The 22022-nt window shown below is 46.5% G+C and overlaps 1 protein-coding gene across 1 annotated transcript in view; it reads right to left on the bottom strand.

Annotated features, from left to right (window-relative positions):
• Positions 1 to 22022, bottom strand: part of ANKDD1B (ankyrin repeat and death domain containing 1B) — a 53690-nt gene that overhangs the window by 15646 nt on the left and 16022 nt on the right. The window contains 6 exon segments of the mRNA XM_070571613.1: positions 330 to 428; positions 3684 to 3782; positions 11374 to 11472; positions 12224 to 12322; positions 20720 to 20824; positions 20934 to 21032. Of these exon segments, the coding sequence (XP_070427714.1) occupies positions 330 to 428; positions 3684 to 3782; positions 11374 to 11472; positions 12224 to 12322; positions 20720 to 20824; positions 20934 to 21032 (600 nt within the window).

A 22022-nucleotide genomic window follows, 5' to 3' on the forward strand; every position in this document is an offset into this window, starting at 1 on the left:
CAAGATTTCACATGCGGAAGTCGCCTTTGATTTAAAGAGCCTCTGGCAATTTACCTCTGAGCTACTGTTTATCCATCAGAAGTGCAGGGCCTGTTAAATGTGAACAGTTTAATAACGCACTGGCTGAACTCCAGCTGCCTGCTTGAAAACGACAAAGTATGCGTGTGCAAGTGGGAGTGGGGTTACAGAAGAAAAAGGATGAAAAAGAATGTGCATATTCCTCCCAGGAAATTTTAGGGCAGCTTGAACTGGACCAAAACAACCCTAAACCCGCACTGAGCTGAAACAGAAGACAACGGCGCCTCCCCGCTCTGACTCGCCTGGTGTACCCGATCTAAGGCGTCCGTGTCATGCCTCGCGCTTAGTAAGCTGTTCACCACTGTGACGTGGTTGTTGAGAACCGCCAAGTGAAGAGGGGACTCCTTAGGCTGCAGAGAGAAATGACAATTTCAAATCCAGAAGATTCTGGCTTCATCATTCAGATCAAAAAGCGACTCATTTCAGCAGATGTTTCCTGATAATTTACCAAGGACCGAGACTGCCTGGCAGGCGCAGGCCCAGAGCAGTGCTTGGCAATCACTCCATCCCAAGGCTGGGCAGCTACCTGCTCCCCAGCAGTCATCCATCCTAGAACCATGCATGAGCACCTATGATGGGCCAGGCTCTTTTCAGCATGCTGGGGATTCAGCAGTGAACATGGCCCATCCCCAGGAATCCTCCAATTTAGAGGGGTAGGCAAATATCATTTTTTTTCAATGACAAAATAAATATAGAATTACAAATTGTGACAAGCGCTTTGGAGGAAAAGTAGAGAGTGGTATGAGAGCACACATTGGGGTGGGCAGAGGGTTGACCTTCGTGGAGGCCAGAAAGGGCTGTCCTGAAGAATTGACATTTGAGCTCAAATATGAAGGATAAGAAAATATTCAAAACTCTTAATTGCAGGACTTCTCAGAGCCTTCAAAGAGTTGACATGCAGTGGGAATAGCTACAAGGAGGAAAAAGCATTCACATTCAGCATGTCCTGAACTGACATACCCCAGAGCTCTTTCTCTGTAGAGCACATTGTGGGACTGATGCCCCACTCCCCAGGGGCACCATGCTTGAGCTCACCCTCCCACCCACAGAGCCCAGCTACAGAGTACTCATTCACCAAGGCCTTGCAGCCTGCCCCGCTTTCCTCCTTGTCTGAGGCGAGAACATCTGTCTTCCAGCCACAGCCCACACTCTCGCCCACCTCCAGCGTGGGCTTCCTGCCCAGCCCTACCAGGCTGCAGGGCCCACGATCACACACAGCCTCCTGCTGCCCCACTCCCACCCGCTGCCGCTGGCCCATGGAGCACGAGGGAAGACATGTCTCCACGGGTAGAGAAGGCAGCTGAGAGGGAAAAGAAGGAGGGGAGAACCCAGTCAAGGCAGGAGAGAGAGGGAGATAAGGGGCATCTGGTGGGGAGGAGATGGGGAGAGGCACAGGTGTGAAAGAGCAAGGGTGGAGACCAGTGCAACATGCGAACAGTGGGGAGCAGAGAGCAAAGTGAGTGGGGAGAAGGAAGGCAGATGTGAGGGAGGGCAGGTGATGAGGACGGGGGGCAGCTGTGCTCCAGTGGATGGTGATGTCAGAGTGGGTGACGAGGACGGGCGGCAGCCGTGCTCCAGTGGATGTATGACATCAGAGTGGGTGACAAGGACAGGGTACAGCCATGCTCCAGTGGATGGATGACATCAGAGTGGGTGACGAGGACAGGGGGCAGCCATGCTCCAGTGGATGGATGACGTCAGAGTGGATGACGAGGACGGGGGGCAGCCGTGCTCCAGTGGATGGATGATGTCAGAGTGGGTGACAAGGACAGGGTACAGCCATGCTTCAGTGGGATGGATGACATCAGAGTGGGTGACAAGGACAGGGTACAGGGTGCTCCAGTGGGATGGATGATATCCGAGTGGGTGACGAGGATGGGGTACTGGGGTGCATCAGTGGATGGATGATGTCAGAGTGGGTGACGAGGATGGGGTACAGGGTGCTCCAGTGGGATGGATGATATCAGAGTGGGTGACGAGGACAGAGTACAGGGTGCTCCAGTGGGATGGATGACATTAGAGTGGATGATGAGGACGGGGTACAGGGTGCTCCAGTGGATGGATGATGTCAGAGTGGGTGACGAGGATAGGTTGCAGCAGTGCTCCCTTGGGATGGATGATGTCAGAGTGGGTGATGAGGCAGGGTACAGGGTGCTCCAGTGGATGGATGATGTCAGAGTGGGTGATGAGGACAGGGTACAGGGTGCTCCAGTGGATGGATGATGTCAGAGTGGGTGACAAGGACAGGGTACCGGGTGCTCCAGTGGATGGATGATGTCAGAGTGGGTGACGAGGACAGGGTACCGGGTGCTCCAGTGGATGGATGACATTAATAAGCAGCAGTGATGCACATCCCACGTATTCTTATGGCAGTATTCACTCCTCGGTCCCTCCCCATAGCGTACACTCTGATTTAAGCACTAGGCTAACAGTGCTTCATTCACACTAACCCCAGCAGTCAGGTCTTCGATTCCCCACTTTATATATGACACAGAGAGATTAACTAACTTCCACAAGGCATCAGAGCTAGGAAGCAGCAGAGACAGGATATGAACCCAGATCTTCCTGGCTCCAACGTCGGCACCAGGCTCCTTCCCAGGAGACAGAGGTAGATGGATGGAAGAGATGTAGCGAGTTGGCCAGGGTGTCCCCAGCACACAGAGGAAGAGAGGAGGAGAAGGAGGACACGTGGCTGGGTGAGCAGGACGGTCGGAGGCCGAGCCAGGGAGGCAGAGGCAGGCAGGGCTGGAGGGGCAGCGGGAAGGGAAGGACTTCTGTGCAGCCTCTTCTGCTCAGGAAGAACTTTCTCTCTTGAGGCACTAAGCACAAAAAAAGACAAAGCAGCCCATGTTCCGGGGAAGTGGGCAGTGTCCTTCCTGCGGGGACCACCGGCCGTGCTGGGGCCCAGCCCCTCCTGAGAAACAGGAAGCACCCTTGGACGAACCAGGCAAGTTCAGAGCCAAGTTCCCCAAGGCCCTTCTCCAAAAACTACCAGCCCTGGTTCAAAACACATCCCTTCTCTTGAGTTAATACAATGAATAGTAATGGGTAAGCAAGACCAGAGGAAATATTCTCACAGGAGAAACGAAAACAGAGTGGAAAACACAGGAATGTTTCCCATCTAACTCCAGCACAGAGGGCCTTTGTTAATTCTACCAAAGCCAGTTCAAACTTCAGAAAGCCTAAATCAGCATAAAGGACTGACTTTCAAAAGAAAAACAAGATCGCTCAGTGAAGAGGGAAAAAATTATCCATCTCCTTCCCACTGACAGCAGCTTCATCATTTTCCCAGACGGATAAATTTAATGAAAGAATAATGGCATCTCTAGACCCTTGAGAAAGTTTTCACGCAGCAAATATCAATATTTAAAACACAAAGATTTCATTCTGTTCAGGAACTTCAATGACTTTCTAAAATTCATCCCTCGGATTTTATTTCTCAAGATTAAGACAGTCTCCAACAGAAGTCCGTCAGCCTTCCCCGAGAAAATTCCTCCTTTGTGAACACCTCATCCCCGCCCATGTCTGCCTATCTGCCAGGAGCATCTCCCACCCAGCCAGCCTCCAGAGCTGGATCAGAGCCCCTGTGTTGGGAACAGACTCACTTCCACCTTAGGGTGCAGATCAACATGCTCACTGAGAAGAAAGCTGACAAGGGAGGCGTGGCCCTTCCGCGTTGCTGTCTGCAAGGCAGTGATGTTGAGCTGCAAGAGACAGGTGGAAAGGGCAGGGGAGATCCCCATTAGAATCCGGCATACTTTCTGGTGTTCATCACAGGGTAACCAATCAACACAATGAAACAGATGACTATTTAAAAAAGAAAATCCAACGTGTTTCCAAAATTTTGGGAGGCTTTTTCTTATTCTGTCTCCCATAAAAGAGGCAGAGTCCTAAGTAACACAAGCCCCAGGCAAATATGAGATAAATTCCCATTTCCCTTCTCTGGAAGGACAGAGTGGACTAGGGCTGTCTTCTCCCTATACACCCTGCAAAGCCCCTCCTTGCACCAAAATAGCTGGCTTGGTATGGGCCCCAAGAAATGCCTCCTGACGCAGCTCTCCCCTTTGCAGGCTGGGCTTCAAGGCTTAGCGATGCTGCCTGCCTGCAGTGCTCCCTCACGGTCCTTCCCTCAACTCCTTTAGCACCTCCCCTTGCGTCTGTACCAGCTGCCTCCTCCGCCTCCTGTGCTCAAGGGTCCTCACTTAGTGTCCATACTAGATGGCAAACTGCTTTCCATCAGGGCCTGCTCTTGACCATCCCGCCATCCTCCAAAAGGCCCAGCACGGTGCCTTGCAATAATACAAGGTTGATGAATAGTTACAGATTGATTAATTGTAAGATTGCTACAAAGTATTTTCAGATCCTCCAAACAGGGATGCTGTGGGATATTATGTTTTCCTAAAATGGCTACATAAGTATCTGCCACGCCACATGTTCTTCTGTAAGATGACCCTGCCACTCCCCCATCAGGCAGTGGGGTTTATTGCTTCACTCCCTTGAATCTGAGCGGACCCTGTAACTGCTTTGGTCAAGAGAATGTGGCAAAAGTGACAGTGTGCCGGTTCCAGGTGTGGCCACTAACTGGCCTAGCAGCTTCTGCTCCCTACCTCATGGAAGCCAGCTGCCATGCTGTGTGAAGGCCAAGGCACACGGAAACACCACAGGTTGATGCTCTGGTCAAGAGCTGACAGCTGGCCTCACCTGCCAGGCACGTGAGTAGGCCATTGTGGATGTCCGCCTCAGCTAAGCCATCAAATGACTGAAGTCCTGGCCGACATCTGGCTGCAGCCACATAACAGACCCAAAGTAAGAAGCTCCCACCAGAGTCCAGTCAACCCTCAGAGCCACGAAAGGCAATGACATGTGGTTTTAAGGCCCTGTGCTTCGGGTTGGTGTGTTATGAAGCAATAGATAAGTGGGACAGATGCGAACAGGAAGGATACACACTCTGACTGACCGGATCTGGCTTGGGCTGGTAAGAAATGCCTATGTGACCTCAGATGAGGGCCCCTCAAGCACGGGCCTGACTGTCTTCCTCTGAAAACGACACAACCACCTGCATTCGTTTTCTATTGCTGCTAATAACAAACTGCCACAAACTTAGTGGCTTAAACAATACAAACATATTATCTGACAATGCTGGAGAAGTCTGAAATGGGTCTTGTTGGGCTAAAATAAAGGCCTGTCTGGAGCCTTCAGGAGAATCCCTTTCTTTGCCTTTTCCAGCTTGTAGATGCCGCCCACATCCCCTGGCTCACACAGCCCCTTCCTCCATCTTCCAAGCCAGCAATGGTGCACCGAGTCCTCACACGCCATCCCTCTGACCTGCTCGCCTGCCTCCCTCTTCTGCTTTAAAGGCCCCTTGTGATGGCATCAGGCTTTCCCGGAAAATCCGGGATAGCCTCGTTTTATGGTCAGATGATGAGCAACCTCCATTCCCCTTTGCCCTGTAACAGGACGTATTCACAGGCTCCAAGGGTTAGCATGTGGACATCTTTGGGGGCCATTACTCTGCCTACCACACCATCCTACCTCTTTCTCTCAAACCACAGCAATACTGGGAGAATAAATGGGTTAGTAAATGTGTACTGTCATTGTAAGTGTCATCTTATTCATTCCACACAAAAATTATTGAGCACTCATGTGCCAGGCACTATGTTAGATAATGGGGGACAGGACTAGGCTGACAAGATCTCTGATATGACAGACCAGTGGAGGTGGACAATCATGGGATCTATTGATTGGTAGACTGGCAGATTGGTAAATCAGTAGACTTAGGATAAATCTATTTATTAGATTCTAGATGCTATTAGAATAACACCAGATAGTGATAAGCGCTACAATGAGAAGTAAAAGAACATGACCGGCTGGCCACTTCCTAGCAAGTGAGCAAGAAAGGCTTCTCAGATAGGGTGACATTTAGACCGAGATCAGAATGGTAAGAAGTGCCCCCAAGGGGAAGATCTGAAGTGGAAACAAGCCGTGAAGAACTCGAAGCCAGGAACCCTATAGTAGGAAGGGCTTTGGGAGTCCGTGGCATTTTACCCATGAGAACCATGGGCACAGTGTGTCGGGCCTACAGACTTTTTAAGAGCCAAAGAAGTATTTGAAATCTTAAAAATAAAATTGGTTCCAAGACCCCAAAAGAAAATCCCAAATTGAAAGTGAATAAATATTTAATGGACGTATTCATACTTCATTGATTGTTAAACGTAATATTCAGAAAATATTCACTACATTTGTAAACCATTGGTAGGTTAAATTTTTTCACCTGCCTTAAATTCCCGAGTATTCAGAGTTCTAAGAAATCAGAGTCAATCATAAATTAGGGGAATTTATCATATCCAAATAATTGTACAAGCACAAATTAAAAAGTCTTTAAAAATAATTTATAGCATGGAAAAAATGTATTTAATGTGGAATGTGGGAGCATTTAAATATGTCTGATTAGACGTGAGGGTGGGGCCCCCAGAAATGAGTTCTCAGGGTCCAGAAAAGTGTCCCCCGGCCCCGGCAGTGAGGAGGGCCCTGAGGAGAGCCGGGCACCCAGACTCGGCAGCCAGCCACGCAGCACAGACAAGGAAGCCGCGCCCCCACGAAATCCATCATCTCACTCCCATGCCCTCCGCAGAAAGGACTGGACCCTTCACGCCCTCCCCTTGCGGGAGAGGACATGAAAGCAATCTCCTGGAGACCAAGACTAAGCAATGTCACAGGTGAAGCCTGCCAAGGTCAGAGTAATCGTCTGCAGATGTGAAAGCAAAATGAGTCTGAGGCATCCCTGCGGCAATGTGCATCTGCACTGCTGGCTTCATGCTTCACCGTTTCCCCGGGGTCTTGGCTGGGCTGGGCGGAGACAGGTGTGGACAGCCAGTGGGGGCTGAGGCTGTTGATCCAGGGAGCGTGCTAATGAATGCAGGGGGAAGACTCAAGATGACATAAAAGCTGAAAAACGGACTTCGGACAATTTCCAGGCTGCCTAGGTGAGGCTGAGGCTGTAAGGATGTGGACAAGGCGGGGCCTGCAGTCTCAGTTGGTAGGGAGACATGAGCACGTGCAAGCCATTACACAGCACGACCCCTCTGAGGGCCAGCAACTGCCTACAGGAGGGAGGGAGGGCACAGAGCAAGAGAGGGAGCCAAAGGCCAGAGCCCCAGGGGAGCTTGCTAAGAGGGAGGCCTTTCCGGGGACTGAGGGTGGCTGCAGACTCGGGGCAGGAGGCACCTGAGCAAGGTCTGCAAAACAGCACAGCTCTCCACAGCCTGAACATCATCTCCTGGGCCCCAGGAGCTCTTAACTTGGCCTTCCTTTATGGCATAAGTAACCTGCAGCATCGGTGGGAATCACCTCGCACTATCTTCATTTTCCACTTTCTCACAATCTTGTCCAGGTATATACATTTTATACACCAAAACCATATGTGCAAACATGTTTTTTCAATTAGTGTTCTATCATGCATGTCTTCTATATTGCAATATATTTACTATTTATCATTAATATTCTTTTATGGCTACAAAATTTTCCAAAAGCAACAGGTGCACCGAGCTTGCCCTCAGCCCTCCTGACCATTCGCTGCACTTACGGATGTACCCGATTCTCGCCTGCTGGAGGGGCCTTTAACATCTGTCTTACTGCAGGCAGCTCTTTCCCCCTCTGTGATTACTCCCTTAACTTCCTAACACGGGTGCAAGGAAAGTGACAAACTGCTTTCAAAGGTCATACAAATGGACATTCCTGCCAGTCGAGCACAGGGGAGAAAACATCACCCATTTGGGATTTTATTCTTGATTCTAGTGTTTCCTCTTCTGAAGAGGAATTGTGTACACTGTGCTGATATGGCGAGATCTCCAAGACATACTGGCAGTTAAAGCAACAACAGGTGCAGAGCAGGGTATGTATAAATAGCCACCATTTCTGTGGGCTGGGTATGTACAGGTGCGTCGTTTAGTCACATTTTCCACGTGACTGCCTGGAAAATTCCTGCAAGATTAAAGAAACTATTAATCATGTGAGGTCTGGGGAGGTGAAATTGAGATGCAGAGTTGGAAAAAGACACTTTCATCATACACCCTTTGGTACTATTCAAGTTTTCTGGTTTTTTCACTATAATTTAAAATTAATTAGAAAACCAAAAAATGACAGTGAACTGCTCCAAAGCCACACCCAGTGCCACGTGGAGAGGCTGGGGCACCAGCAAGAACCCTGCACTGCCACGGACTAGTTGTAGGACGCTGGGTGAGCGCCTTAACTTTTCGGAATTCTAGTTTTCTCATCGAAAAAAATGAAGATAAGTGTGAGAGCATCTTAGCAGCAGAGTGTTCTGTATTTAGAAGAAGGCAGCTTCCTGTCTCCTTCAGGCTCCAGGCTGATCCCTCGGGTTTTCACACGACAACCTTTCCTTCAGCATCTACTCTGTAAGCCCGGCCTGCACTGGCTGCTGGGCGGAAACCAACGTGAGGGAGAGTGTCTGGGCATTTGAGAAGCAACAACCGTCTGTTCCTCTGCCCCATTTTCAATGACTCCTTCCCAGGCAAACAGGAAGAATGGCATTGCTTTTGAGGAGACACTAATTGGGGAATATCAAAGGTAAATCATTAATTCTAACCCAAAAAAAGCAAACTATAAGTATTAATTCTACAAAAGCCCCGTGAGGGGTTCAGTGCAGGACCGGATTACCCAAAGAACACTCTGAGTCCCCCGCCCACCGCGTGCGCGAACATGGCATGTACTTGATTTGGAATGTTGATGTCACTTCCTGCTGCCGCCAGCACTTTGCAGCATTCTTCATGACCTCCTTCAACAGCCAGGAAGAATGGTGTTTCTCCCTTCTAACAAATGGAAAAAAGTTAAAATTAATTGCCTCTTGGCATGGAACGAAATTACTTGAGAAACAGTGTGCTTTCCCTGTATCTTCTGAGCATTACTCTTAATGACAGAGGGCATTCATTGAGCACCTACGTGCCAACATATACTTCCAAGACTGTATGCTTTGGCACAGTTAAATTGCACAATGACCCTATGAGGTTGGGGTTAATATCACGCAGACAATGAAGCTAAGCCTCAGCTGGAAAGTGGCAAAGCTAGGACCCCCTGCCTTGCTCTGCCTCCTCCTCTCAGACCCTGCCTCGCCACTCATATGCTTAACCTTGACTGGTTTATCAGCAAACATCTATTAGACACTCAGGCATTAGGACTGGAAAGCCAAATAGAACACAGACCCTGCCCACAAAAAGGTAACAGCCTGCAAAGAAAGGTAAGCACAGAAAAAAGGAATCATAACACAGTCTAAAACACCCAAAAATAGAAGCACATTTGTACCAAGTGTGCTTTCACCTTTAAAACTGATTGAAAATGATGTATGTTATTTTAAAAAACAGTAATACCCTATCTCAGTAATTAAGTTTCCTGAAACTCATTATGATGAACACTAGTAGGAAAAAGTGAGTTTCATTTAGGTCAAAATGGGGAGAAAAGAAGGAACTGATCTCACACAACAGCCACTTGGATATTTCCCCTCCTCATGCAGAGTCATTCCTAAAAATATTGGGAAGACATGAGAATTCCTTCCCCACTCCCTAACCATTTCCCCCATTGGACGTTATTCTACTTAACAACTACATTAGGATACATTCAGAAGGTTCTAGTCACAGCTAATTAGGTACGAACAATCGTGTTAACAGGCACGCAAGAGCATGAAACCAATGCTCCCCTCCCAGCGAGACATAAACATGGCAGCCCGGGCTGCTTCACCCGAGTGCCTGGGACAGGCATCTGCTACAAAGGATGTCTCCTCATAATCTACCTTCTCACTTTCCCAGGAAAAGAGGTGCTTTTTGGGCAAACCCTGGAGTAAAAATATTTGCAAAAAATGTGAAGGAAAGAATTCACATCTTTGACATATCAAGAGCATAATAAATGTCCATATCTTTGCCCTAACCATCCTACCTCTAAGAATAAACCCAAAGGAAATAGTGAGGAACTCAGACTAAGATTTATATACGAGGTTCACGATAACATATAATAAAGAAAAACTGAAATTAACTAAATAATAAACTAAATGAATTTTAAGCAGCCACTAAAAATATATATGCATAGGAACAGACAGAAAACTGGAAGGAAAATACATCAGATGTATATAAGATAATCCTTCCAGTGTGGGGGAAATATGAGAACTGCTATTTACGTTTATTTTTATCTCAAATTTTTTAAATGTCTATTTCTGGCATATGTTTTGTAACAGTAACTTAGTTACAAATGTGTATGCCATAGGTGCATACTCAAACTTCCCTTCCTGATAGGAGTTTGCCTCCAAGAACGGTGGAGACCAGGGCTCTGGAGCGTGTTCCCATGGGTCCCTCCAGCTGGTCTGGCAACAGCTGACATCAGGAAGCAGAGGCAGCCCAGGACCGTAGGAACATCATGGGCTGTATCCAAAAGCCTAATATTATCACTGGACACTTCACCGTGTGCAAACATAACCTCTCATAAGCTGCAATTACCATTTGTTGGATGTTATGTGTCCTCCCCAATGCACCCTGACTCGAAAATAGCTAACAGGTGGATGACTTCCAAGAGCTCAGATTCCAGTGGTGAAGCAGTGACACAGAGCAGGGCAAGCACGACAAAGACTTTACGTTAACTCCCGTGACGACAGGACTTGATCTCTGTGTTGCTCTGTAAAGTCCCGGCCACGCCCAAGATTCACGTTCTTTCTGAGTCTCTCACACATCATTCATAAGCTTCATTCAAGAAGACCAAACTCCTGGGATCTTCTTGAAGTAAGTTAAATCAATTAAATACGATCAACATTACGCCAGATGGTCAGAAAAGAATGAACACACACACAAAAATAAACAAATGAAGGCTCCGTTTTTGTCCCTGATTCTCAGCTGAAAGCCTGGCTTACATTCTCCCAGGAACTGGAGAGAAAATGAGGATGATAGGAATATATTTCACTGACACCGACAGGAACCGTGATCCGACTTACTGCACCCACATAACACCAAGGACAACAACAGGTACCACCTGTTGCACACTCACCACACACCAGGTACCATTCCCTACACTAAGCGTGTGACATGGCCTTTCCATTTAAACCTCACTACAGCCTAAGGAGGCTATTTTACAGAGGAGGAAACTGAGGCTGAAAGGAGCTAAGTAACGTGCCCAAGATCATCCAGCTAGAGAGTGAGGGAGCCAGGATCAGACCCTGCTTTTCATCTCTTCATGCCCGGGTCCAGGGAAGCATGGGACCTTCGAATCCCGTGCCCATCTGTCACGAGCACCTCCACGTACCTCATTGGTCTCATTTATTTCCTGCCACTGGGTTAGCAGCACCCGGACCGCAGGGCTGTGACCATGCTTTGCTGCGAGGTGCAGGGCAGTGTTCCCCTCCTGCAACAGATACACTCACGGTAGAGCCCCCTGCACAGAGCAACACGCCCCTCTGACGGTCAGGGCTGCCATGGGGCTTCTGGGAGGTTTCATTTTGGTTAAAGCTGCGGTTCTGAGTGTGGGCCATGGGACCCACAGTTTCAAGCAAAATTTATAGTTTTTTAAAGTTCTAAATGAAAAGACAGAGCTATTTCTACCAGTAAAAAAAAATTTTTTTTTAACCACCCATGCTCCTGGTTCTACCTTTGCAGCCAATTTGCTAGCAAAAAGTGGAACGATAAAAGTAATTCCAGATAACCTTGTGAAGATAAACTGATGAAGGATTTCTGGGAGGTAGTTTTTGCAATAAAATGTGCAGAACTCTTTGACCTACAACTCTTCATCTAGGAATTTCTCCTAAAAAAAAAAACAGTCAAAGATGTGCACATAGATATGGATGTCCACTGGGGTTTCCCTCCCCAGTCGGGTGGGGCTGAGTCGCCAGCAGATCTTAGGGGAGGAAAAGAGATGCCTGGAGTTGACAGCGGAAAAATCCACGTAGTATATTGACTTCACAAATATTTACGGAGTGAAAATTGGCATTCTGGACAATCCACTGCAGAGTGGATCCATTGCATCTGGCTATTCCGTGATTCTGACTGTAGTAACAATTAACCTCTCTATTCCTGACAAAATGCCTTCACCAAATGTATACACCAACTGTCACTCCCCTTTCTCTTGTTCTCAGCAAAGAAATAAAAGTCCAACTCACCTTGTCCTTTTCTGAAGTACGCAGATTCAGGAAGACAAGTTTCTCTATCATTTCAACGTGGCCTCTCTCAGCCGCCAAGAGAAATGGTTTTCTTCCTTTCTGGAAATCAATCACAAACATTCGGTGTTTATTACACATTTATTGAACAAGCATGACAACCGACAAGGTGGGCAGCATTTTGCTGGTGACAAGGAGGCCATGATGTACTTCTGGTCATAGTATTACAGGCCCTTCTTAAGGGAAGGCAATAACATCTCTCTGACTCTCACCCAGAACCAGCTCTGAGCTGTGGCCCACAACTGTGGGAACGCTACACCAGCACAGACTCATTTTTACGTGGGCAGAAAAGTCCTATTCAGAAATGGTCCTTCCAAGCAAGGGGGGAGGCGCCACCTCACAGTCAGACAAGGAGATTCCCTTCCAAAGGCAGCAGTTTTACCAGTTTTCTGTGTTTACTGAATAGTTCTTTCATTACGCCATTAACTGAGAAGCTGTTATGTGCCAGACCACGTCTCAGGCATCTTTGCATCACACACTCAGCTTTGCCTTACTGATAAAAATGTCTGAAGCAGAAATTCTCCAGGCTGAATATTTACATGGCTCCTTCAGACACGCTATTTCATCCACTGCTTCTTTTTAGGCCTTCTTTGCTTGCTCATGTATTTATGTCCAAGGTTCACTAAGAATCAACAGGAAAAGTTTTTTTCGCAAATCTTCTTTTTTATTTTTCCTGCGTTTTTTCCCCAAATCCCCCCAGCACATAGTTGTATATTTTAGTTGTGAGTCCTTCTAGTTGTGGCATGTGGGACGCCGCCTCAACGTGGCCTGACGAGCGGTGTCATGTTCGCGCCCAGGATCCGAACCAGCGAAACCCTGGGCTGCCGAAGTGGAGTGCACGAACTTAACCACTCGGCCCCGGGGCCGGCCCCTCAACAGGAAAACTCTTGAGAACAGGTCTATACGAAATGGAATGGAGAAACTGGGCATCACCCAGAGAACACTGCTTAAAGGAGATGTTTAGGTGTGATTTGTTGGGAAGGAAAGGTCAATTGTAGAATTGTCTGATTATGGTCATTTCTCCAACTTTTCACATTGCCGGTGGAGACTGTATTTGCAATAGCCAAAATGTCATCAAGAAAAGTGAAAGGCCCACAGAGAACTTAATCTTCTAACCCAAGATATTTACAAGGAGGAAAAGGAAGGTAGGGTGGCAAAACAGAGGCAGAAGTATTTTCTTCAATTAAAGAAAACACTCACAAATTGGCCTGGTATGTTATTAACCAAAAGCTTAATAAGATGTCTGAAATGTAAAAAGCAAGATACAAGCCTCTTATAAGAAGGTTCCTCAATCTGAGATCTGTCATCTGATCTCCCACTAACGCAGGGTAATGAAAAGATCTTGGTCCTTGTCAACTTGAGATAACAGCTCATGATTCCCCAATAACTGGAAGAAAAAGGAAGGAAAAATGCTGAAATAATAAATGGGGGGGAATATGTGACAAGCATCAGTACGGAAGCTGGAGAAACAAGCTGGCACCAAAAAGCTCACCTAATTCATCTTCCTGAGCTAGACACGTTGCCAATGAGGCCTACCTCCCCCACGCTTCAGAGTCTGAGGGCCTGACTCTCATCGTCATTCTCATTAAACCACTAAGGAAGGGCAAAGGGAAGGGAGAGACTGCTTGGGGCCCCTGTTTTCTGAGTGCAAGTTAGACACCTAATTGAAGAGCAAAATCTAGTCTTGAGCCATGAACCACTCTTTGGAAATGAGAGACCAAAAATTCGTGTGTCTAGTTTATACAAACATGTGCAAATGTGACAACAGATAAAGGTCCATACAAACAAATCACAAAAAGGAGGATGAGAGACACTATTATATACCGGACGAAGACATTTACACACATCCTTATCCATCATTCACTCACTTACTCAACAATTATTGAGCACCTATGAATACGCCAGATATTGTGCTAAGCAAGAGAGTGGCCAAGATGAAAATATACTGCCCCATCCCCAAGAAGCTCAGAGTCCAACAGGGAAGATGGCACACAAGCAAGTAATTATAATGAAATGCAGCAACTGAGTGCTGGTGATATACAGGGGGATGTCGCTCAGCATCACTGTGTTTGTGGCTGGGGAGGCAGGTGACAAGAAATGGAGGGAGGAGGCATTTAAAGGTTACAAATGCCTGGAACAGGAGACCTGTTTCCTGCCCACCAGCTTTCCACTGAGTTGAAGCATATTAAGTTAAATACACGTTAAATTAACAAAGGAAAAAGGGACAGGAATTGTGGACCCTCCTTATTTTTGTTGATTAGGAAAGGGAATCGGGATCCTGAGCCCCAGAAGGCATTGTGACTTATCTAGGGCTTGAAGCCTGAGGCTCTGAGCCCCACTGTGTGGAGGTGTTACTACAGGCTCCTGCTCTCCCACCATCTACCCCTTGGTCAGTGTTGGGTTCAGGGATGGTCACATGCCAAGCCAGGCCAGTGACATCAACTGTGGGATATTTTTCTGGCGCATTCTACTTTTACTTTAGGGTCATCAGCTAAGCTGTCGGTAGCTCTCTCTGCCACCTGCTAAGGAGACCCTGCCTAAGAACGAAGCAGTAATGCCGACATCATGGGAGCTGCTGGATTTACTCATCCCTGAAGTTACCCATGCCTGAGATTTTTAATTGGCTAAGTTAATAAATTCCTTTTTTTTTTTTAATAGTTTGAGTTGAGCTTCTGTCCCCTTTCACTCGCAGGCTTTCCTTAAAGCAACTGGCCCGTCTCACAGAATTACGAGAGTGACTCCAATGCTCACCAGAGGGCCTTCTTAGGTTCAACTAAACATTGCAGATTCACAAAATTATCACGGGCCACACTTGACACCAGTCCACTCAGAAGATGCAGGACGCCAACCACAGCTTGTCAGCGTCAGCTGCTCCTCTTCGTACCATGGTCCACACAGCTGTCCAGGAGCAGCTGTCTTTGGCCCCCAGGTGACATCTCAGTTGCAAGGTGACAAGATCCACACTGGGCAGCTGTGGGTGCCACCCTGGCTTAGAACGCTGGTGCCCCACAGAAACAAACATCTCTTGTAACAACTCCTTAGGCTCAGCTTCCAGGTCCCTACAAGGGACACGCCAGTTAGTTACAAAAGTCACTGTACTCAGAGAGCCCCAAAGTGCGGCTCCCCTCTGGCATTTACAGCTCATCTGCAGTCACTCCAAGTGCAGACGCAACACACCAATTAGGGGGCATTTGACCATAAACAATGCTGCTTAATAACAGTTAACATTATATCTTTATCTTGTTTGCAGGGACTCAGAGTCAGATAGATAACCGAAGTTCACATTCTCATGCAGAAGGAAAAGGGGTTTGCTGGCTCTTCACCCACAGAGACGTAAATGAAACACGAGGGGTTGGTCCCGGCGTGCACATTTGCTGCCTTCATCTCTCCGGTTCTGTCTTCTATTAGCAGCAGTTCAGCTTTCCTTTGGAGAACCCCTCACTGGTACACACACACACCCGCCATTTAGTCCATGTAGTGTGTCCACTGCCAGGCTTTATCAGCCACACGAAGTGATCACGTCACCCATGTGGTCACAGTGACTGGCTCTGGGCTGGGCATATGATTTAGGCAGGACAAACAGACTTGTTCCTGAGCTTTATATAGAACATCGATGAGAGAGGAATTTTCCTTTTTAAGAATGAAAATCCAGAAGAATATCCAGAAGAATGTAAACTTGAGGCTGCTAGCAGTCATCTTTCCCACTATGTGGCGAGTATGCCTATCAGTAATGCCACCACACAGACAACCAAGAGTTGGAGGAAAAAAGAGCCAGATCTAGCCATGCCTGAAGCCAGCCAGATACACCCTCAAACTCCTTGGTTAGGAGTTAATAAATTATCATTATTGCTTAATCTAGATTAAGCTGGATTTTCGTCATTCATAAGAGAAAGGATTCTAACTAATACATATTTAGCAGCTTGGGGACAAACACTGCTAGAAGTACCAGGGGGTCTGTTCAACTTTAAAATGGCCTTACTCTTTCACCCTTGGTTGCTACAAGCCTTGTATTTCTGCATGGCTAAACAAAGTGATGGAGGATCCACCCACCAGGAAAGCCTAGTCTGGTAAAGAATGGGAAGTTATCACACACGAAACAGCCTTGTCCATCAGGAACACAGCTATTATTTTAAACTTTGGATGCCCTTTAAAAAATGTTATCATGAAGAAAAAAATGTGAAAGCACAAAATAAGGACATTTAAAGCAATCTATATCTTATAAATATATCAAAGGTAGCATAAAGAAAGATGAGGTGACAGTAAAATGAGATATAAATCTTTTCTCTCATCTCTAGTACGTGCTATTGAGCAAAATAACAGGAATTTCAAAAATATGCATTTTTTTAAAAAATATAGTTTCTGGGGCCAGCCGGGTGGTGCAGCAGTTAAGTGTGCATGTTCTGCTTCGGTGGCCCGGGGTTTGCCAGTTCGGATCCCGGGTGCGGACATGGCACCGCTTGGGATCCCGATTCCCTTTCCTAATCAACAAAAATAAGGAGGGTCCACAATTCCTGTCCCTTTTTCCTTTGTTAATTTAACGTGTATTTAACTTAATATGCTTCAACTCAGTGCGTTTACATTTTTGGCATGTGAGTAAGTCTGAGGAGTTGCAATCATTTACTAGAAATCATTTTTCCTTCTTAAGTTTAAGGCCAGTGCTATCAAATTCGACAAGTTACCAAATCCAGCAAAAATGTCATAAACAGCCATTAAACGGGCACCCAAAGTCCAATCTGACCATCCTTTCCCACAGGGATCCCAGAGCTGGTGCCCGGGAGGGCCTCTGAGGGGAGGGGGCCGGGTGGAAGCCATGCAAAGCCCCCCAGCGCCACCTGTGCGTGTCTACACCAGACATTTCCCCTCACCCGGGGTCAGGAATTCACGGCAGGTCCCCAGCAAAAGGGGAAAACCAGCAGGTCCCCGAATAACTAGAGATTTGAGAGGGGACATGAACACTGCCACAAGAAGAGCAGCGTGTGAGACAGGAAGGTGAGGAACTGGTGTGGCAGGGCCCCTTACACACTGGAGTGGAAAGGTCTGATTGAATCTGAGGCTGTCAACATTGGCCTCAGCTCCGTATAAGAATCTATGTCTTCTCAATCCCCTCGTGCTCATGATCCCCAGCTCTCCAAAGGAGAAGATTCTTTGCATCTTGACCCCTAGAGACTTTCCATATAGATTCCTTTAAACCAATGGAAACGCCCCTATATCCGCAGCTAAAACCAACCTGACATTTTACCACCAGACTCTTGTACATATTCCACAAACACAGCAACAGCTTCTGAGGCTATTCCCCTCTGTGTCCCTCCTTCTCCAAACATCTTACTCTGAGTGATTATTTTCGATCACTAGATGGGCGTTCACACGAAGGTTCAGAATATCTAGACAAGTTTACCCGGAACTTCTGGCTGCGCTCTCTCTCCCCTGGAGAGGCCACCTGAGCTCTAGCGCTACGGAGCTGGGAGAAACCGCAAAATTGTAGTTTCCGTGTCCTCCATCTCACCCATCCCCACCCAGTTCTTCTGGGCATACTTAAGTCCACTTTATTAATAAAGACCTCCTCCCAGGAAGGCTCTCCCTGTCAGCTTTTGGCGTTGCCTCCAGGCTGAGACAAGGGTTTTCCTAACCCTCGGCAGGCAGTCTCCTTCTGTTGATAAGAAACCAGGCGAGAGGCCAGGTGCAAGGGTGGAGCCTGTCTTTTCCATCAAATGCATTTCATGAGCTGCACAAGACCTTTAAGCAAAGACAGTTGGAAAACCCAGTGATGAATTAATACACCCTGAGCTCCTGATCCCAGTTCCTACCAGCTTTTGCCAATATACTTGACACCACTCACAAATCTCAGAAAAAGCGTAGACTTTGTTTGCCTTTTGCATTGATCAATCCAGGCTTCTTACAGAACTAAAACAGGACTCAGAGATTCTTCTCTCCCTCGACGACCCAGGGGACTCGTTATCTGCTCATTCCTCATATGCCTCTCAAGCCATCGGAATTTTAAGACCTCTCAGCTGGACATGTGGCTCTGCAGTCTGCTGCCAGGCTCCTCAGCTTTCCCCAACGGACAGTCAGAGGAAGAGGAAGACGGTGAAAAGAGACGATGCACAGGAAGCCTGCTGGGAACAGATGCTCCAGAGGCCAGGAAGGCTCCCCGCAAATCCGCTTCGGTCTCTGAGCCCCTTCAGCCTGCCTGATCCTGCCCCCACCCCGCTGTCTCCAGAGAAAGCAGCCAGAACCCCCAAAAGAGGAGACAGTCGTGTGTCTCACACATAACAGGCCCTGAACAAGTATCTGCTGAACTGAACTGAGTGGAACTGAAGGGGTCCAGACAGGCCTCCCCAAGATGTGCTACTTTTCTGGTGTGTGGCATGTTTTGAGCTAAAAGCAATTGAGACCCTGCGGGCTCAAGAGAAATCTTTGCTTCTCCCTTAAAGAAGTGAGGGTCTTGCCCAAAACAAGAGTTCTTACCACACATAAACTTGTATGACCTATCTGGCTGGCAGAGCAAACATTTACTTAGTGACCATCTGTTCCTTACCGTCCTGTGAATCGCTCTCCTCCCCTCTGAAGCCCCAGGCCCCTAGTCCACTCCTTGGCTCAAGACGGCATATATGCCTCATTTTACCTCTCTGTCTTAGAATGTCTCATGTATGTGGGGTTCTCATGTGTACAAAATTTGTTTTTCTCCTGTTAATCTGTCTCACGTCAATTAAATTATTTGACCAGCTGAAAGAACCTTTGAAGGGTAGAGGAAAATTTTCCCTCCCCAATAGAATTCATTTATATGTCACATCCCTCCTTAGCATCAGTCAAACGGGAACAATCGGACTTCCTCACCCTGACACTAGAAGCTATTTGACTACGATTATCAGTTAGAGGAAATCAGACAGTGCATTTTATCCCATAATAATTATTATAACAGCTACCATTTAGTGAGCACTTACCATGTGCCAGGCTCTTTCCTAAGTGCTTTATAGTCATTAATCCATTTAAGCATCCCAACAGTGGCTAGGCCAACACTGCCACATAAGAATGTCTTAGGGGCTGGCCCGGTGGCGTAGCAGTTAAGTTCGTGTGCTCTGCTTCAGCGGCCTGGGGTTCGCCAGTTTGGATCCTGGGCACAGACCTACACACTGCTCATCAATCCTTGCTGTGGCAGCATCCCACATATAAAACTTAACTGCTGCGCCACCAGGCCGGCCCCCGGGGGTCTACAAGATAATTCATTCATTCAGCTTTGGTTTGTTAAGCATCCGTATGTGCCAGGCCCTAGACCTCTGACTGAAGTAATGTATGTAAATAGCTTTCCTCTGTTCCTAGAACACTAATAAATACTCAATAATGTGTCCAGTATTTTCACTATAAGCAGCTTTGCCATAAACAAACGTCTTCACCGCAAGCATTTTCACCACATAACTAACTGGGCATAAGGCGATTTTGCCATTAAAAAAAAAGATAAAATAATTGGTTGACAGTTTGGTTTCATTTCACTGTAAACCAAGATTGCATACCGTCCTAGAGAACGAGAACATATCAGTTTACAAACCCTTCAGTGAGCACAGTCACAACACAATACAAAGCTCAGTTACACACGTGCATCCTAGCATTTTGGAAACTGATCTCTCTCTTAATGAGGAAGAAATCTGAGCGAAAAAAGAAGGTGTGATGCCAAATGAGGAGAACGAATCAACAGGCAACAAAAGTAAAATACTATGAACGAAAGACTTGGAAGACAAGTGCTTGGGCACAATCCACAAAATAAAATCAGTGATCTGTGCAGTGTCTGCCATGAATCCACACATGTTTTACACACACTGAAGTAGTTTTGTATTTTCTTTTTTTCGCAAAAAACTCTTTCTATTGTTATTAATTTCATTTTTATTTTTCGTTATTTTCTTTTTTATGGCAAAAGACTTTTTAGGCAAAGTCGCCTCACGCCCAATTAATTATGCAGCAAAGATGTTTATGGCAAAGCTGCGTATAGTTCCGGGAATACCTAGCAGTCCTCACTAAGCAGCAGCTTTTATAATTATTTATCTCTTTAAGAAAAGAAAAGGAATATAGACAAATACAGTGAAACTGCAGCATATTCCTTGACTCATTACTGCAGAGCCTTGGGTCAAATACATTCCAAAAAGGCCAGGCCTAAGAGAGTAAAATGCAGGCACCCATTCTGAACACCACAGGGGTGTGGATCCTGTCTGCACCCCAGCCAGGAGGAGGGAGCAGAGAAGGAAGAAGGAATCTGGCTTCTTCAATACCACATGCAGGTGTCAGGGCAACCGCTGGCACCAACGCTGTCCTTCTGCTCTGTGGTCTGTCTGCCAGGGTGAGGGAGGAGCTGGCCACACGGTCAGGTCTGTCTGTGCTAGTGGCTTTGGCAGCTCTGGCAGAGGCAGAAAGAAAGCAGAATTGGGTGGGAGTGTATCGCAGGAAACACACCTCATCGGGCTGGTCCAGCTCCTTCAGGTGAAGATCTTGAATGAGGTACTCCACGATGCGCACATTATTGCTCTGAGCTGCAAAGTGGAGGGCATTCATTCCATCCTGAAGAGAGCCAGGTGGGGAGATGATTACACAGTGATCTCAGGACCTCCCTCTCCTGCACTGGTGAGCTGACAGCTCATGTGGGTCCAGGAGTGACCCACATACCTACCTGATTCTTGGCTCTCTGGTCTGCTCCAGCTCTAACCAGCAAGAGCATGATCTCAAGGCCTCCAGACCAGGCTGCAAGATGAATTACTGTCAAGCCGTGCTTCCCCAAAAGAGAGAAGAAAAGAATCCATCACATGGATGAGCCACAACACACTATCTCAGTCAACAAAAGCCAAGTTAACACTCAGCTGTTGAAAATTAAGAAATAGGAAGAGAATTTAATATACAGCAAAGGTGATATTTCAATTTCATGGGGAAAATGAATATATTTAATAAGTGGTGCAGGCACAAGGGGTTCTCCATCTGGAAGAAAATAAAATGAAACCCTATTCATATACAGACAAAGTACCCAAACAACAAATACATTAGAAGAAAATATAGACTATAGTACATGTGTTAATCAGAACTTATAAATGGAAAGATTGATGATAAACAAATGATACATTGCTTTAAATGTAGCTTAATAAAGATAAATGGTTACTTTCTCTAATATATGAAACATTCTTACAAATCAACAAGAAAAAGGCAATTAAACCAACTGACAAAAAGGTGTCCTCTTAAGGTACTAATGGAAATGAAAGCATTATAGTTTAAGCAATCTGGCAATATCCATTAAAACTTTAAACCCAACCAGCTATCCCACTCCTGGGAATCTATCCCATGAAAATAAGGTTTAGGACCTAGTGCTATACAAACAAGGACGTTAACTGTTACCCTTAAACCTGGGAGCAAGGTCAATCTCCGTCAAAACAGGAACACTGAACAAAGTGGGAAACAGTCGTGCCACATCATGCAGCCATTCAAAACAACGAATGAGAGCTCTGACAAGTGACTGGGAGAGACTTCCGTGAGCCAGCTGTTAAGTGTGGAAAATAAAATGCAGAGAAAATATAATCCATTTCTAAAATTTTACTGAGGTCATACTGGCTTTTAACATTGTGTGAATTTCAGATGTACATTATTATATTTCAGTTTCTGTATAGGTTGCATCGTGTTCACCACCAATAGTCTGGTTTTTATCTGATAATCTCATTTTTTTTATAAAACAAGCAACGACCAAAAAACTCATGTACATCTATATCTCTGTCTA

This window comes from Equus przewalskii, chromosome 13 (assembly GCF_037783145.1).
Source record: "Equus przewalskii isolate Varuska chromosome 13, EquPr2, whole genome shotgun sequence".
NCBI classification, from domain to species: Eukaryota; Metazoa; Chordata; class Mammalia; order Perissodactyla; family Equidae; genus Equus; species Equus przewalskii.